General features: G+C 47.9%; 1 protein-coding gene across 1 annotated transcript; it reads right to left on the bottom strand.

Moving 5' to 3' along the window:
• Positions 1-7,889: 7,889 nt before the first annotated feature.
• On the bottom strand, positions 7,890-12,512 carry tmem119b (transmembrane protein 119b; the record flags this gene model as incomplete). The annotated part of the gene is made up of 2 exons (XM_007901883.2): positions 12,210-12,512; positions 7,890-8,744 (listed from the first exon to the last, which is right to left on the bottom strand). A coding segment is annotated over exon 2 (828 nt), but the record flags the coding sequence as incomplete, so codon positions are not given.
• Positions 12,513-19,053: the final 6,541 nt, after the last annotated feature.

A 19,053-nucleotide genomic window follows, 5' to 3' on the forward strand; every position in this document is an offset into this window, starting at 1 on the left:
TGTGTGGGATGGAGGAGGAGAGCTAGCGGCGGCGGCGGCGGCGGGGCGGCGGCGGCGGGGGAGCTGTGTCCGCGGCCTGGCCCGGGCCTCTCAATGCCGCTCCGCTCGGCGCTCGAGCCCCGCTCGCGCTTCAGGCCCACAGGGCCGGACTCCAGCACAGACCGTCCCGTCCGTCGCGCCGCAGCGACGTCACCGCCGCGCTTGACACACACACACACACACACACTCGCTGTCTCTCTCTCTCGCGCGCGCGCGCGCTCTCTCCCTCCTCCCCTCGCTCGCGTCGCAACCTGAAGACGTCATCGCTGCGCGCGCATCTTCCCCGCCCCTCCCCTTCTCTCTCCTCCCCCCCCCCCCCCACACACACACACACCGCCACCTGGTCCAGAAATTGGAGGGAAAACGTCAATGGGGTTCGGGTTCATTCACAAAAAAAAAAGGGCATCATCACGTGGGGCGGTTGCAACACAACAGATCGCCACACAACAAATATACTTATTGGTTGTGTGTATTTTGAATAAAAAAAAAGTTACAACAGTTAACGACGGCAGCGCTCGCGCAAAGCTGGTTGGACGCACACTATTTTGTTAATTGAATAATAATCCCACCATTGGACACAGCGGCTTCTGGAGTCCTGTGGCTCAGTGGTTAGAGCACTCGCTTTGCGAGTGAGAGACCTGAGTTCAATTCCCGGCGGAGGGCCAAACCTTGGGCAAGTTTCCTTACTCCACACAGAGCCTAATAATAATCCTCCAAAACCAAAAACAATAATAAACTGGTCATTTTCAATCTACGACTGTTTGTGGGACATTGCTGTGCGCAATTGGCTGTCGCGTTCGCCCACAAATATACAGTCAATTCACTTTACAGTGTGTTCTGTGAAGCGCTTTGGGACATCCTCCCGACGTGAAAAGCGCTATATCAAATGCAAGGATTATTATTATTCACGCGCCGTTAAGGTGCCTCACCGCTGCCCAAGCGGTAAAGTGGCGCGACTTCGTTTTATTCGTTGGTGGAACGCGGCGGCCAGTTTTGCGCACAGCAATGTCCCCGCAAACAGCCGTGGAGCGAGTGACCAATTTTATGGAGCAGGACAGCGGGAGAAACTCCCTTCTCTTTTCAGATGGCACGCGTTGGGGTAACTGCTGGAGACTAACCAGCTGAAAGTGTACAGCTTGCAATCGATGCCACTGTCTGGCGAGCTTTCCCGCTGCTTGTCCAGCTAGGACATCCGATCTGTTAGGGCTTTGGCTTGCAGGGTTAACAGGAGCTGAGTGTGGGATGATTCCCTGCCCCCGGTGATTCCATTAGATCCTCTGCTGCCATCTTGTAACAGAGGAGTCCTGTGATACCTCTGACGGCCTCAAAGTGGAGACAGTGCTTTTCTTTGCAGGCTGCAGAGATCTGGATTGAACAGGAAAAGACTGGAGATTGGCTTCCAAGCAAATTGTAACTGGGAGATCAGGACGCTGTAAAACACACAGTTTAGGGAGTCCGTCAATGCAAAGCTCGGATTTTACAAATACTGCAGCCTGTGAATAATGTTTAAATATATCTATTTATAGAGACCCCAAGGAAGCATTTTCAGTTTTGAAGCAATCAAGTTCCCAGTTAACTAAGTTTTTAAGTATGTCAGCTTGGCTCAGTTGGTTCCACTCTCGTTTCTGAGTCAGAAGGTTCAAGCCCCTTTTTGGGACCTGGAACCTAGGAACCAATATAGTCTCTGCTGATACTCCAATTGGAGTGGGGTTTCATTGTTGGAGCTGTCAGCCTTTGGATGAGACGTTAAACTGAGGTCCCGTCTGTCTGCCCAGGTGGACATTAAAGATCCCATGGCACTATTCCATAAGAGAAGGGAATTTCTCTCTTTGTCCTGGCCAACAATCATCCAATTAAAATTAATCACTCACTCCATGGCTGTTTATGAGACATTTAACTGCCACGTTTGCCCACAAAATTTCACACATCTTGAAGAGCGCTTTGAGACGCCCCAACAACACAAGAAGACGTGATATCAAATGCAAAGTATTATTACTATAATTAAAAATAAAATCTCTTACCAAGCATGCAGATTCACTGTGCAGACAAGTTGTATAGGGACATTGCATGTTTATTGTGTACCTGCTCAGTATACCTGCTACATGTACAGATGCCAGCCCGGCTCAGTTGGTAGCAATAATAATAATCCATGTGTTTGATATTGCGCTTTTCACATCAGTAGGGCGTCTCAAAGTGAGGCACAAGATTTATTGTAAAGTGTAGTAACTGCGTATTTTGTGGGTGGACGTGGCAGCCAATTTACACATAGCAATGTCCCACAAACAGCCAGGAAGTGAAGGACCAATTTTATCTGGGGGATTGTTGGGCAGGACGTTGGGAGAAACTACCTTCTTTTGTCCAATTTTGGGAATCAGCTCTGGTTCAACAGTCCCTTTAACAGCAAAGCAACAATGAATTTCTTGAAGGGCTATTGCTCTCCTTCAATGTATCAGCACTGCCGGCAACTCAGCTGCTGATGATGTGGAACACACAAACTGTCCTTGAGGACATTCCTGGCTTGTACAGTGTATAACTCCAGGGTGGAGCCGCACTTGTGGGTAAGCCTGAAACGCTACACAAGTGTGATAATTTGGTTACCCGTGGGACCACATCAAGCTTCCCCTGTGTAATTACTCCCCACCCGCAGATTAAAGGGGTTGTAAGATGCAAAAGGTTACTTTCTCTGACAGAAAGCTTTGCAACAAGCCCGTTCCCCCCCCCCCCCCACACCCCCCCCACCCTCCCCCACCGCCATCGTAAAAACTTAGAAATTAATGACACCTAAGAAGGCCACTCTGCCCATCGTATCTGTGCCGGGCTCCCTCAAGAGCAATCTTTTCAGTCTTGAAAATTTCATGGAGTTTTGTAGCTCAGTGGATAGAGGATCTGGGTTCGATTCCCAGGCTGGGTGAAACCTTAGGCAAGTTTCCTTACTCCACATACCTCTGTTTACCAAGCAGTAAGTAGGAACCTGGTTATTAGTCGATTGGCAGATCACTATCCAGGGGTAATAATCCCTTCAAAAAAATAATAATTTGGTCACTCAATCCATGACTTTAGGGAAAGATGAAATATCAAAGGAAGGTACCTGGTACGGAGGCAGATTGAGCATAGCTCCTTAACAACCAGGGAAAGGGGAAGAGAACTGGGTCTAATAATGTCACATACACGAACTGTCAGCAGAGATACACTGTTAGGGCTACAATATAGAGGAGGGAGGAAATAAGAAATAGAATTACAATAAAATGAAAGAGAGATGAAGAAGAAACTTAGGCTTTGACCATGCTTTAAATTAGAACCATCAAGACAGCTTTATGACCTGAGAGCTCCCTCCCTTAGGATTAAATGGCTAGCCATATAATTGTGGGGTGAGTGTACTTTTTTTATGGAGAGTCAGTCGAGCACTGCCAACAAGATGCTGAAACCCAAAGCCAGTGAGAACAAGCTCGCGAGCCAAAAAACACTCCAGCATGAATGTTAGTATAAATACTTTGGTGTAATTTATACACTGCAATGGGTGCTGTATTTCCACTGCATTCGGCCAAAAAACAGGACCCGAGTCTCAGATTGCTGCTCACATCTGTATTGTGGTGTTCACATCTGTACTGTAGTGCCACGCACATCCCTGGCTTCACCCTGGCCATTCTTCCTGTTGTCACAGTTACCAGCTGTAAGTTCTTATGCCTGTAACATGTCTTATTTCAGCAAAATCAATGCATGTGTTACTTAAGAGGTAGCATGTTGGCTAGAACATGTTACGTTACTAAGTTGATGATAACATACATGTTGAATACAGGATAACATGCAGGTCGGAGCATGTTACCCACAGGATAATAACATAATAACATAACATGTAGGAGCAGGAGTAGGCCATTCAATCATGGCTGATCTTCTAATCTAACTCCAGCTAATAACCTGACGCCACCTTATCCCCATATCCCTTAATCCCTTTTGCAATAAGAAATCTATCTCTCTCAGTCTTGAATATGTTCAAGGACTGAGCGTCAACAGCCCTTTGGGGTAGTGAGTTCCATACATTCACCACCCTTTGAGCGAAGTTCTTCCTCAACTCAAAGGGCTGACCTCTGATTTTAAGGTTGTGACCCCTGGTTTTAGTTTCTCCAACCGGGGAAACAACCTCCCACTATCTACTCTATCATGGCCTTTGATGATCTTATAGGTTTCTGTAAGATCCCCTCTAATTCTTCTACATTCTAGAGAATATCGGCCCAAATTGGTCATCCTCATAACTCATCCCCTTTATCCCTGGTACTAACCCAGTAAATCTACGCTGCACCCCCTCCAAGGCAAGTACATCCTTCCTTAAATAAGGAGACCAAAATTGCACACAGTATTCCAGGTGTGGTCTCACCAGGACCCTATACAGTTGCAGCAAGACTTCCCTACTCTTATACTCTAATCCTTTCATAATGAATGCTAACATACCGTTCGCCTTCCTAATTGCTCGCTGCAATAATATGTGGCTGGAGCGTGTTATACACAGAGCTGGAATTAATCACAGACAGGATAACAGCCGGGATGGAACGTGTTATACACAGAATATAGGCTGGAGCAGTGGGTTACAGCACTGACCTTTAACCTCTGAGACTTGACCTTGAATGTAACTCCCCAGACTGATAGGATAGCAACCAACTCTCTCTCTGCTGGCTACGAAGGCTCAGAAGGTTGTGCGTTCAAGCCTCACGTCAGGACCTGAGCTGACAGCCTGGGCTGACATTCTAGTGCAGTGTGTGTGTGGGGTGGGGGGGGGCGGAGGTAGGGGGAGTGTTGTTGTGCAGTGACACAAAGCAGCTTAGAGGAAGGAGACTCCAGTCACACGACTGGGACTGAGAACCTGGAGGTTTGATCCATGCTTGACCTTGAAGTTTATCCGTTTAAGTATTTCTCCCAATTATCTGTCCTGAACAACAGCAAACATCAACACATTGCCTTCTCTGGTTCAATGACTTTTCACATTCAGCCCCTGGTGCTTTTTCTCTTGGGCTGGCTTCCAGTCACATTCTCCAGCCGCGAGTGGGCTGGATCGAGTGAGTGAGAACATTGTTATAATGTCAGGATGGGGTATAATAGATACACACAAGGCTGCCACATCAAATGCTAACACGCAGTGTGTAGTAATCCCGAACAGGTCACGAGCCATCAGAGGAATTCAGGGAGGAGAAAAGGTTCATTCACAGCCATTGTAGTCCTCTCTCTCTGTTCCAGCACAAACCTGTCCTTTCCTTTCTACCTCTGTGGCCTGCTAACTCCACATCGACCTGTCCACTCAGCGGGCTCCAGCTTGCTCCATGTCCCCCACCCAGCCTGCCCCACCATTGGTAAGCGGGTCTTCAACCTTTCTGCTCCCACCCTTTGGAACCTCATCCCACAGTCCCTCCGCCTCGCTCCCTCCATAGCCTCCTTCAAGACTCTCCTCTTCGACCGCGCTTTTGTTCACCCTCCTACCCCCACCCTCCCTGCCTTCCAGCCCTCCTGATCCCAACCCCAAGTTCGGGGCCAAATCCCTGACTGTCCAGCGTCTTGGGATGTCTTCCCGATGTTAAAGGCGCTGTGTAAATGTCATTGTTGTTGTTGTTGTCCTCCCAATGTGAAAGGTGTTATTGAAATACAAATTTGTATTGTGTATGGCATACAGCGGATACCTAGTGTAGTTGATGATTTAGGGATAACACAACATTATATTATAGGATATATTATATTATAGGATATATATTATTGGATATATTTGCATCATATCCACTCACCCTAACCTTGTATGTGTCGCATAAGTGTCTGATTTCAGCACTGGTTCCCAGCTCTCATGGTTAGAATGATTCTGAACCCATTGTCACACGCGCGCACTCACACACACGCACTCACGCACACGTGCCCACACGTACACACACGTGCATACGCACACACACTTTGCATAAGTCATATTAAATGTATGGTCCCAACTGAGATGACTGATGTCAGGTTTACCGCGACAATAGAAAAGCCAATCCAGTGGTGAATTACAGGAAACCCAACAGCAGTACACATTACTAATTTGTACCCAAATTGTATGTGTGTCAATGAAACAAAGGCAACTGGCTTGGCCCAGCTAAGGTCACTGATGAATTTATTTGATTAGAAACAATACATTGTCTCCTTTCTTCCTGGCGAGCGATTAAAAGTCCGAGAGGTTGAGCCGAATCTTAACAAGAAACAGGTTGGGAAATGTCGCTGCCTGGGACACACTGACCTGAAGCTCAGTCAGGCCCACATTGTATTGGTTGCGTGGTTTCCATCTGGTCAACAGCAAGAGTTATAGCTGCCCGTTTCCATGGCGCCCGTCCTTTTTCCTTCGTCACTAAATCTAGAATTATTGTAATAATAATCCTTGCATTTGATACAGCCCCTTATCACGTCTCCGAGACGCCTCAAAGCGCTTCACTGTAAAGTGGATTGACTGTGTATTTTGTGGTCGAAGGGCGGCAGCCAATTGCGCGCTGCAGTGTCCCACAAACAGTCGCGGATTGAGTTATCGCATTATTACTATTTTAAATTTTATTTTTGAGGGATTATTACCTTCGGAAAGCGATCTGCCAATCGACTAACAAGTGGGTTTCTACTTACTGCAGGTAAACAGAGGTGTGCGGAGTAAGGAAACTTGCCTAAGGTTTCACCGTGCCCAGGAATTGATCCCAGGTCTTCTTGCTTGTAAGACGCGTGCTCTAACCAATACGCTACAGGACTCCACTTGAAGGTTAATTAAAGGTTAGTTCTGGAACTAGCTGGTACGCATGTAATGTAACTACAGGACCCCAAAAGGCTTGGACAAAATGTCCCCTGGTTTCTGGGCTCAAACACAAACCAGGTGCTGGACTTCACTATAAAGGCAAACAGGCTCGCAAGCCATGTTTCTCTGAGACTGGGGCTTAACGCTGAATATAAAATATAAATATAAAAGTAAGGAGGCGCTTCTCCAATTATATGGGGGCAAATTCAGACCTCAACGGCCTGTGATTGAAGGGGGGTAAATTCAGAACAAATCTGTGGACACACTACTTCAGTGAGCGAAGTAATCGTACAGAACAGGCTCCCGAGGGAGACGGGTGATTCAAGATAACAGTGTTTGATCACCCTCCAACGGGAGAGCGAAACGGCCAAGGAGCAGGACAGAGGGATTCCTGGATGGTGGAAATCCCGAATAGTTTTTCCCATTTAGTAACGTGGGTATTCCCTGGTTTCTCAGGGAACCTGGCACACCAATTCCAAGTTCCTTTACAAACAACGGCCCCAGTTTCGTCAGTCGACTACATTTACTTATTCTAAGGGTTTTAAAATTCCTTTCACCAGCCGCCCGGTGAAAAACGTCATCAAAACAATAGCATTGAAAGGCAACAACAGAAAGCGATCGTGTGACTGAGCGGTTGTCCACCGCCCAGTTATCTGTTAAGGAGCCCATCGTCAGTGAGGGTGGGGTCATTGCCTGGAATCTTCCTCTACATGGCTGTGGTATCACCAGATGCACTATCCTGTTTCGGAATCAATGGGATATTTTCCTGGTCGCCGAGACCCTCTGGACTAGGTTCAGTGGCTTTCTTCAGATCTTCTTGTGCCGGCTTGACCTCCTCTGGCTCCTGGTTTGTTGGACTCAGTGCCTTATCCGCACCCTCTGCCTCTGCCTCTCCTGGTGCCTGGGTCTCAGGGTCTCTTTGTGGTGTCTCTCGTGGTTTGTCGGCAGAGACCAGGGGCTTGTTGTCAGCATCGCTGCCAGACTTGGCATTTGTCTCCTCTTCAGGTTCTGCTTTCTCCCCCGTCTCTCCTCCCTCCTTTTCCTCTCCTTCCTCATCACTCCTTCCCCCTTTTTCTCCTCTTTCCCCCTTTTCGTCTTCCTCCTCCTCCTTGGACAAAGTTGGACCTTCTTGGTCGCTGTCTCCATCTGCTCCAGGGGCCACAGCAGCCCGGGCATCATCCCCATTGTCATCTGTTGCCTTGGACTTTGGACCTGGTTCCACCTCCTTGCCTCCCACCTCAGGTACTGCCTTATCCCCCTCCTCCTGACCCACCCCCTGGGACACCCTCCCACTATCCTCCCTCGCTGGGGTCTCCACGTTCATATCCCCCTCTGCCTTGGATGGTGGCTTCCGTTTCAGGCTGTGAGCTGCAGCCAGAATGTCCGCCTTCAGTTGACTGGAACAGTCCACCACCTCCACTCTGGGGGGGCAGCCCAACTGGTCAGAAATCTCGCTGAAAGCCTTGACCGCCCCCTCCTTCTCCTGCTCGTCCACGTAGGTCCGGTGGGGGTAAGAGGCGGGATAGTAGGCCGAGGCTTTGTAGTTCTGCCTCACCAGCACTGCCGTGCAGACACTCACAACCACCAATACCAGCAGGACTCCCGCGATGATGATGGAGATCATGTGTTGGTTGATAAACTCCATGATGTTCATCCCGATGCGAGAGGGTTCAGGAGGGGCAACCGTGTCATTGCTGGTGAAATCGGGGTTGCTGTTCCACACCACCTCCGAGTCCCTGGTCCCATCAAAGCCTTCTGAGAAATTATTGCCAAGATCCCCTGTGCCCGAGTGCTCGGAGTCCATTGAGAGGGTTATGTTGGTGCCGGGGATGGGGTTCATTCGACCCGGGCACACGCTCACCACCATCAGCAGCAACGAGATGAAGAGGAAGCCCATTGTTCTCTGCCACTGGTACCCGGAGATCTGTTTAAACAACAGCAACAACGACAACAAAAAGATAATTCAACATTAATAATAATAATAATGATAATAATAATAATCCTTGCATTTGATATAACGCCTTATCATAGTCGGGAGGTGCTGTTCTTCGGATGAGATGTTAAACTGAGGCCCCGTTCAGGTGGATGTTAAAGATCCCATTTGCCTTCGTCGAAAAGAGGAGGGAGTTTGAACAGGAAACCGACAGAGGGCTTCAGCCTTGAGTATGGCTGAGCTCCAGTCTCGTTTCTTCGACGTCATTTATTTTTTCTGGTAGAAAATGTTTGTCCTCTCCAAGGTGATAAATGGGAGAAAGAATATTCAAGCACAGGTCAGATATAAGCCACTATAGCCCCCCCCCCCCACCCCAACCCAGCAGAGAGTCATGGGAGCTTCCCCAAACACATCGGCTAATAGATTTAACATAGGAAAACCAGGAGGTCAGAGGGCAGGCTGTTCTGCTGGAAACTGTCCAGTCTACGCTGGGAATCTGGGAGTTAACGCAGATTGTCAAACACTCCAGAGGGATCCCTCACCCTCTCTAAAAATATTGGTCACTCAATCTATGGGACACTGCTGTGTGCAATTGGCTGCCATGTTTCGCCCACAAAATACACAGTGAATCCACTTTACAAAGTATTCTGTGAAGCGCTTTGAGACATCTCGACAACGTGATAAGGCGCTGTATCAACTGAAAGGAATATTATTATATTAGAGAGAGAGAGGGAGAGAGAGCGTGAGTAGGAGAGGGAGAAAAAGAGAAAGAATGAGAGAGAAAGAGAGAGTCAGCAACACGAGGTGATTAATCTGGAGGATTGCGGCTCAGGATACCAGGGCTATGAGATCAAGTCCCAATGTGGGAATGGAACCCATAACCTTCTGACCCACTTCCTTCCAAGTACCAAACAGACTGTCCCTCATTCTCGCTCTCCTTCCTGCATATTGCTCACACATTCCTCACAGGGACCTCAGAACTGGGGAGTCCTCAGTTCTCTCAGCCTCTCGTTCTTTCTGTAAGATACAGAACTTCTAACCCCAGCACCTTCTCCCCTCCTACCACCATCAGCCTGGCTGTTTGTGGAACGTTGCTGTGTGCAAATTGCCCGTCAGGTTATAATAATAATAATAATAACAATCATTTGATATAGCACCATATCACTTTGTTGACACGTCTCAAAGCGCTTCACAGAATGCATTGTAAAGTGGCGTGACTGGGTAGTTTACGAGCGAAACGTGGGAGCCAACAGCAGTGTCCCACAAACAATCGTGGATTGAGCGATCAAATTATTAATAAGAGGTTTAAGGTTCCCCGCCCACCCATCAGCCAAGGAATGACGTTCGTCCCAATTCATCAGAATAAAGGATGAAATATTCACTCTTCTTCCTGGAATTTCCTGAACAAACTGCCCTCCCTCCCTTCTGTCTGCCCAAGGAGCCAGATCCTGAATGGTGAAACAACACATCAATATTATTGTTCAGATGACCCCTTAATTCAAGGCAGGATTAGCCGTCCCCAGCATTGCCTCTGAGCTCAAATCTCCATCAGACTGTTGTTTGCTGTTAGTTATTCTACGTAGGCTTTCACTATTTTGACTGAGAGCTCTTTGTGGCCCTGAGCTGGAATCTCTTGTCTCTGTGCAGTCAATGCACATTGTTGAGGAAGGGAAGGTGCGAGTGATCAACAGAACAACCGAACCATAGAAACATACAGCACAGAATCATAGTCATAGAATCCTACAGCACAGAAGGAGGCCATTCGGCCCATCTTGCCTGTGCCGGCCTTTTGAAAGAGCTACCCAACTAGTCCATCCCCCGCACTTACCCCATATTGCCCCGCACATTTTTTTCCTTTTCAAGTGCTTGTCCCATTCCCTTCTGAAACTTATTATCGAATCTGCTTCCACCAGCCTTTCAGATCGTAACAACATTCTGGGGAAAAAGATTTCTCCTCCCCTCTCCTCTGGTCTTCGCCATTCTGCCCATCACGTCTGTGCCACTCCTTTAAGGGCAATGACTTCAGTCCCACTTACCTGCCCTTTGCCCAATTCCCCAAATCTCTAGAGCTGACTCTTTCTAAGGGATTTGTCTGGTTCCCTCTTGAAAGCCAATGTGGAATCTGCCTCAGCCATCGCTCTCAGCAGGACATTCCATATCCTAACCACTTTGTTTGTGAAACAATTTCTCCTAACCTCACTGTTCGCTCATTTGCTAACTATCTTAAATTGATGCCCTCTAGTTACTGACTCACCAACCAGTGGAACTAATTTCTCCCTATTGACTCTATCAAAACCCCTCATCGTTTTTGCAGACCTCAATCAGGTCACATCTCAACCTTCTTTGTTCCAGAAAAAAAAAAACAGTACGAGAAAGAAACAAGAGAGACGGGATACAGTGGGAGGAAAAATAGAAGGAGAAAGAGAGGAAAGGAGAGGTTGAAGAAGTCAGCAGCTTAGTGATTCCAATGGAATGGATGATGGGGTGAGCGAGCCAAGAACGTAGAGAGCTGGAGAAAAGAGAGAAGTGTGAAAGTCAGGGGAAGAAAGAGGAGAATAAAATTTTGCACGGAAAGCAAGTGTGGGAAAGAAAAGAATGTGAGAGGGACAGAGAAAGAAGAGGGAGAAGGGGAGAGAAAAGAGAGAAGGAAATCGAAGAGTGAGAATAACTGCGGGTTCACTGTTAGAACAGAATACAAGGAGAGCTTTCGGCTTCAGAAAAAATGGGGCAAAATTGTTGGCATTTGAGATCCTGTTCATAAGAACCTAAGAACATAGGAATTTGCTGGTGAAAGAAGATCAAAATCCATCCAGTTTGCCTTCCACCATCCTGGCAGTCGCTTGGCATGTCATGTCCCAAACTATATATGCGATCCCGAGATATTATTTCCTAACCAAAATCTATCTCATTTGTTCTTGGAACAAACAACACTTTGAGATTGTTCTCAAGTCACCACAAGGAACCGATTTTCAAGTAGTGTAAATTTTTCCTCCAATATCTCCCAAGGTTTTTCCAAATATCTAGGACTTCTTGAATGATCACAGGCACTAAATGCTGGAAATCAAGAGCGAGCAAGTACCAGAGGACAGAGAGATGAGTGAGGGAGTGTGAGAGACGGAGAGAACCACGAAACAAGGAGAGAAAGGAGAGCAGGGAACAAACAGGAGAGAAAAAAAGGATTTGAGTAACTCTAGACTAAGTTTGTTTGTGTTAGTTCCCCAACAATCCATACCACATAGGTTGAAAAACATAGAACTGGTGAAAGAGAGAGAAACCCAACTCTGGTGAAAAAATACAATAAAAGAAAAATAAAATTTTGCGCTGAGAGCAAAGAGTGTGAGAGGGAGAGAGAAAGAGCATGAGAGAGAGGGAGAGAAAAATGAGAATAATCCCTCTCTTCTCCATCTTTCCCCTTGCATTCGGCAAAGGAAAAAAATCATATAAACCAGGACTCACCCTCTTGACCTTATCGTTCTGTTCTATAAAAAAAAGGATCTTGGAAAGAAAACCTAGGATAAAAGGTTGAAAGAAGTATCTCAAATGTTGCGTCTGGTCTGAATTGGAGTCCTTTTTCCTCCTGCGAAAAGTATTTGTTTGCTTTTTTTTTATAAAAGTCCCTGAATCTATCAGGCAGAGTTGTAGAGTAAGCAGAGATGTTAGGATCTCTCTCCCTCTCTCTCTCTCCCTCTTTCTCCTCTCCCGCTCCTTCCTGGACAGATTGTTTTCATTAAAGTCAGTTTTATTTGAGCTTTGAGCTACAGGGATGTATTACTCTTCTGCAGACTTCCTGCCCAGACTCTGTCGTTGTGTCAAAGGCAGAACTGCTTTATTCAGCTGATAGGAGACAGGGAGGGAGGGAGGGAGGGAGAGGGTGTGTGTGTTGTGTGTATGTGTGTGTTGTGTTGTGCGTGTTCGTGTTTAACCTCAGCAGAGGGGCAGCAAACTGACCCGAGACAATTACAAGCAGAGAAAACGCATCTTTGCTCTGTTATTAATGTTTTTGAATTTCCTCCTGCAAAAATAAAATCGTTATAAATAGTAAAGTTGGACTAAATTACTTAATTCGTTTGATTCTTGCTTGACTTCATGCTTTGCGCTCACTCTGAGGTCTCCCCAAGCCTTGGCTCTTGCCAAACCTGTGCCTAATACTTCCCGGAATTAGGTAAGCAGGATGCACCCCTCCAGGGAGGGAGAGAAAGAGAGGGAGAGAGAGAGCGCATTCCATTCCAACAATCTCTCTCTGGGATTTCCGTGTGTAGGTGGGAGGCCTGGAATTCTCAGTTTGGTTTGGAGACTCTTAAGCAACGGTGATGGGTTTCCGCGTGTGTCAGATACCCCGACTGCCCCCACAACCACAACCCCCACCAAAAAAATGCTTTGTGCTGCACCCATTACAGGGAGGGGGGTTTTAATGATAATAATTCTAATAATAATAATCTTTGCATTTGATATCTATCGCGCCTTATCATGTCGTTGAGGACGTCTCAAAGCGCTTCACAGGTTATACTGTAAAGCGTGTGTTTTTTGGTCAGCCGGTTGTCTGACACGTGCAGAAACCCATCACCGTGTTTAACAGCATCCACATCAAACTGAGAATTCCCAAAACCAAAACCCTACAGGACTCCAGCGGAGCAGGAACAATGAATCCCAGAAACACTGGGATATTCATTGGGAATAGGACCAGATGATTTACATCCAAGAACACGTAAGGAAATGAGGTGGAGATGGAGAGGAGCCAAGGTTCATTAAATACAAGGGAATTCTGGACATCAGCCAACAAGGCTTCAATGGTAAAAACAGTTCGAAGGCATGATCCTGGGAATAAAATGTCCCAAACGCAGAAAAATATTTAAAAGGAAACAAATCGAGCTAAGGTGAGTGAGTTTAGAAACTAGAGGGGTGATTTGACTGAGGTGTTCAAAATAATAAAGGGATTTGATAGGGTAGCTACAGAGAAACTATTGCCTCTGGTGGGTGGGTGGATCCAGAACAAGGGGCATCATCTTAAAATTAGAGCCAGGCCATTTAGAAATAAAATCAGGAAGCATTTTTTTCAAACAAAACCTAGTGGAAATCTGGAATTCTGGCTCTCCCCCAAAAGGCTGTGGATGTTGGAGCCATTCATGACTGGGGTGGATAGATGTTTATTAGGTCAGGGTATCGAGGGATGTGGGGCAAAAGCGGGTAATTGGAGTTTAGGTGCAGATCAGCCATGATCTAATCGAATGGTGGAACAGGCTCGAGGGGCTAAATGGCCTCCTCCTGTTCCTATGGAAGTGTTTGAAAGGCATTTCGTTCCCAGCAAATGTAACCAAACTGTTTGAGGGATGCGAGACATTTGGTAGATGGTGGAACGTGCTGTATGTTACTGAATGTCACAAAGGGTTTGACAAGGTCCCTCACCCCAGCCTTGACAAGTCCATATAAAGAAAGGTCTGTTGCTCTTTACATACGTAAAGGCAGCGGGTAGCAGAGGGCACAGGTTCAAGGTTGGGTGAAGAACAATTTTAGGACAAAAAATATACATATTTTTTACAAAGAGTAATTAATAATCCTTGCGTTTGATGTAGTCCAGGACGTGATATATCCAGGACAGTGAGGGAGGGGCTCGGGGAGGGGCTGGGTGGGGTGAGGAGCCAGGGAGGTGATGGAGATAGACAGAAGAACCCACCGTTAACCCCATTGTCTAAACCCGGGTGTCAGACCATGTGGTAACACTGAGAGAAATACCACATTTGACTTTACTGGTGTCCCAGGGAATAGGTATGGCAGAGTAATAGCACCCCCTGTATGTCACACAGAGGAATACTTACCTCCCTGGTAGCCCTTAGCGGGTACGGTGGTCCTAGCTGGACAAGCATCGGGAAAGCTTGCCAGATCGGGGCCAAATCCCTGACTGCCCAGCGCCCTTGGGGCGTCCTCGTGACGTGAAAGGCGCAGCGCCAATGTCATTTGTTGTTGTGGTACAGAGAAGGGGGCGAGGAGGGTGTCTGGCCACATCACAGCGAGTTGCACTGTTGCCGTTTGACTTTCTGACCCAGAAGCAGTCTCCTGCTCTGCCTGTGTCTCCTCACTAATCCCCTCCGCTGCGCTGACTCTGCTGTGATGTGGTGAGACGTGGGAGTCGCTGAGTTGATTTGAAGGTTATTCAGGATCAGACGGAGCGATGTGTCTCCAGTTGCTTGCCTCTGGGAGACAGCGTCCTGCTCTCTGACCTCACCAGGCTGGCCTCCCAGCCCAGGCCATCTAAACAGACCAGAGGAGAAGCAGGAAACACGGAGGAGCACCAGGAGAAGGGTCTTTAAGGAACAGGAAGAAGTTATTAATCCCAACAAAACCTATCCTTGTGGAATTTCCACTGAGCCATTTCATCCCTTCTCTCATCCAGAGCGCATTAAAGCCTTGCCAGACTGGGCTCTCAATGGTTAAGTTGTGTGGGTTTAGCTGGTTAGACTCCGGCAGTTACCCCAACGCACACACTCTGGGGTCCCCCCCAACCCTCGGCTCTCGCCAACGGTTAGCCCGCAAATTACACAGTCAATTCACTTTACGGGACATTCTGTGAAGCGCTTTGAGACGTCTCAACAACGTGATAAGGCTCTGTATCAATACACAGTAAAGTGAATTGACTGCACATTTTTTTCTGGGGACACAGCAGTTTTTTGAAGGCATCGGAAAGCGATCCACCAATCGACTTACAACTGGGTTCCTACTTACTGCTCAGTGAACAGAGGCGTGTGTGTGGAGTAAGGAAACTTGCCTAAGGTTTTGCTCTGCCCGGGAATTGAACCCAGGTCCTCTCTCTTGCGAGTGCGCTAACCACTACACTACGGGACTTGAAAGTTTATAGTGCTTCGTATCTCAGGGCATCAGAGACTGCGGTCTCTCTCAGCAGAAACCTTTCTCCGGAGCCTGGCACCAGATATTGATTTCAATAAACCCTGAGCAGAAACTCATGTAGTTTTGCCTGTAATTAAAACTACAGCTTAAGGGAACACACAGCCAGTCAGACATCCTCATTACCCTTCATCCTCACCCGCCCCCCACTCCCCCCACCAACCCCCTCACCCCACCCACACAAAATATTCATCTCTCTGCCTTCAGGCTCCTCTTACATCTATTTTGAAGAATAATTCAGCTAAAAGGGACTGAGATCGCCAGAGATGCACTTAAGAGGAAGCTAGACGTCTATGCTTTGTCCTAACTACATCCAACACAACACAAGATAAGGCATTAAACCGACTTCCCCACCTACGCCTGTTCAGGTGGACGTTAAATATCCCGCGGTGCTGTTCGAAAAAGAGAAGGGAATTTCTCTCTCCTGGTGCGCTGGCCGACAATCCCCCAAATAAGAATTGTTCGATCACTCCGCGGCTGTTTGCGGGGCGCAGCCCGTGCGCAAAAATCGGCTGCCGCGTCCGCCCGCAAAACCGCCCGGTCACTCCCGCTCGACAGCGAATCCCCGGGAAACGCTCCGAGGCGCGGTGCTTAAGGCGCTACGTGGAATCCAAGGGGTTTATGGTTGCTCAACACCGGCATCTGTGGCCGGCCACGGAACAGCCACCCAAACTGCACGTTCAACCCAAAAGCGGTTCAAAGACACGTCTCGGCTTTGAAGATGGGGTGTGTGCGTGCGTGCGGCACAGAATGCGGTCTCCAGGGCCCGTCTGCTCTCATTGTGTTGGGACCCGCCAAGCTCAGCCCAGGTGACCACAGATTAGAAGCAGCCCCGGTCTCGAAAAGGGCCACCGCAGTGTTATTAAAGCTTCAGTCAAAGCAAAGGCAAAGCTGCTTCGGAGCGTTCCAGAATAACATTTCTTTCCCCCAATTGAAGATTCAGTAAGATTCAAAGGCAGCTGCTGCCTGACAGCGTGTCTCGGGGAGGGTTTTTTTTTCAAGCTGCAAAACTCACAGTTTCCATTAAAGGCATGTAGCGGGGGCGGGGGGATGGGGGGGGGGGGGGGGGGCAGTGGGGGATGTGAGGGGGGGTTTAACCCAACAGTAAATAGAAACCCGGTTGTTAGTCGGGTTGGCGGATTATTTTCCAGGGGGTAATAATCCCTCGAAAAAAAAAGGGGTCACTCAATCCACCGCCGTTTGCGGGGACGCCGCTGTGCGCAATCGGCTGCCGCGTTTCGCCCACGACATACACAGTCCATTCACGTTACTGTATATTTCCGTGAAGCGCTTTGAGACGTCTAAAGCTGTGAGAAGGCGCTGTATCGAATGCAAGAATTATTATTATTATTATTATAACTGAGGACGATGGCAACATCCCTCAAGGGGAATTTCTTTAACATTGAGTGGGGTGGGGGGGGGGGGTGGGGAGGGGGGGGTTGATGTGGTGGGAGGTTAAGCTAAGTCTCTATATACTGTCCTGTGACTATGGATTGTAAATTGTAAATACAGGCCCCTATGTTTGGGCTGATTGAGACTCTAGGGAGTGAAGTACAAGCAGGAGTCGGCCTGTGAGCTCCTTGTATAAAGGCTGCTCAACATCTGCCAAAGTTGCTTGTTACGGGAGAGCGTTACAGGAATGTGAGGAGGCACTGAGCGTCCACAGTCAGTTAAAGGGACGGCGCAGGGTCAGGGAGAACGACAGGCAGCGGAGGACCCTGGGTCTTGTTCGGACGTTGCAGGGAATAACGCGCTATGTGACCGGGTCATGTAGAGGAGGCCTGAAAGGCGGGGAGATAATAATAATCCTTGCATTTGATACAGCGCCTTATCACATCCTTGAGACGTCTCAAAGCGCTTCACAGGACATACTGTAAAGTGAATTGACTGTGAATTTAGTGGACGAAACGCAGCAGCCAAATTTGCACACAGTAGCAACCTCCACCCCCACCCCCCACCCAAACCGTCATGAAGTAAGTGAACAGCAATTTTATTTGGAGAATTATTGGCCAAGACACCAAGAGAGAGAAGCTCCCTTCTCTCTCTGTAGGGAGTAAGAATAAGAAACACACCGTCAATGCGAGGAATGTGTGTAGTGTAACACTGGCTCAGTATAAACTCCCCCCTCCCACCCCACTTCTTTAGGATGGGGAGGATATTCAAAGGGATGTCAATGGGGGGCAGTGAGGTAGGGAGGGGGAGTAAAGGGGGTCCTGATGGCAAGAAGCCACTCCCTACCCTAGGCCAAACCACTAGCCCTGACCTTTCAAGAGAGAATAATGTGCCTGAGGGGGCAAATCTGGGGTTGATAAACACAAGGCAACTGGGACTCTCAAACTGGGATCTGCTGAGGGAGAAAGTTAGCAAACTGAAACATCCCCTCGTTCTCAGAAGTAACAGTGGCAGAGGACAGGGAACCTCACGCAAACACGGAAGGGAGACAAAAGAAGGAGCGATGCTTCCTTGGGAGATGTGGCTGCCGACAATTTGATGAAGAATAATAATAATATAATAATAACCCTTGCATTTGAAACAGAGCCTTATCAAGCTTTGTCTGGGATTGTCGGCCTGGACGCTTGGGAGAGACTCCCTTCTCTTTTAGAACAGCGACACGGGATCTTTAACGTCCACCTGAACGGGCAGACGGGACCTCGGTTTAACATCTCATCCGAAGGACGGCACCTCCGACAATACAGCGATACATAGCACCTGTATTGGAGTGTCAGCGTGGCTTGGATGAACCGGGCAACTTAGGATCTAAGGTTCCCAAAGCTTCCCACTGTGATGGTTAGACTAATCCGTACAGAATTAATTGCAATCAACATCTCCATTATTCTAACTTGTGACTGCCAGGATGGTAGAAGGTCAACGAGATGGACCTTGGCCTGTTGTCACGTCGCAACTCCTACGTTGCTGTTGTAGCCAGGATCTGTTGTACATGATCCAAGAGTCAAACTGCGAGTGCGTGACAGACCAAGGGTTGACTTGCAATCTCACGTTCCTAACTGCTTAGAATTGAAGTGAACATCAATCTCTCTCAGTGTCGAGTGACTCACGCAATGCGGGCAACGTTTAAAGAGAAACACACAGGAAATACGACCGGTCTATGGCTTGTGGTGATGACAAATGATCCTTCCATTTGACACAACGCCTTTCATGTCAGGAAGACGGCTCAAAGCACTTCACAGCATACGCTGTAAAGTATAAAGTGCTGTAAAATGGAGTGACTGCGTGGTTTTAGGGCAAACGAGGCAGCCAATTTGCACAGAGTAATGTCCCACCAACAGCCATGGAGTGAGTGACCAGTTTTATAAGAGGGATTGTTGGCCAGGACACCGGGAGAGAAAGAAACTGCCTTCTCTTGTCCCGGGATCTTCAGTGTCCACCTTAGCAACATCTCAAT

The sequence above is a fragment of the Callorhinchus milii genome, unplaced genomic scaffold (assembly GCF_018977255.1).
Source record: "Callorhinchus milii isolate IMCB2004 unplaced genomic scaffold, IMCB_Cmil_1.0 Scaffold8, whole genome shotgun sequence".
In the NCBI taxonomy this organism is placed as follows: domain Eukaryota; kingdom Metazoa; phylum Chordata; class Chondrichthyes; order Chimaeriformes; family Callorhinchidae; genus Callorhinchus; species Callorhinchus milii.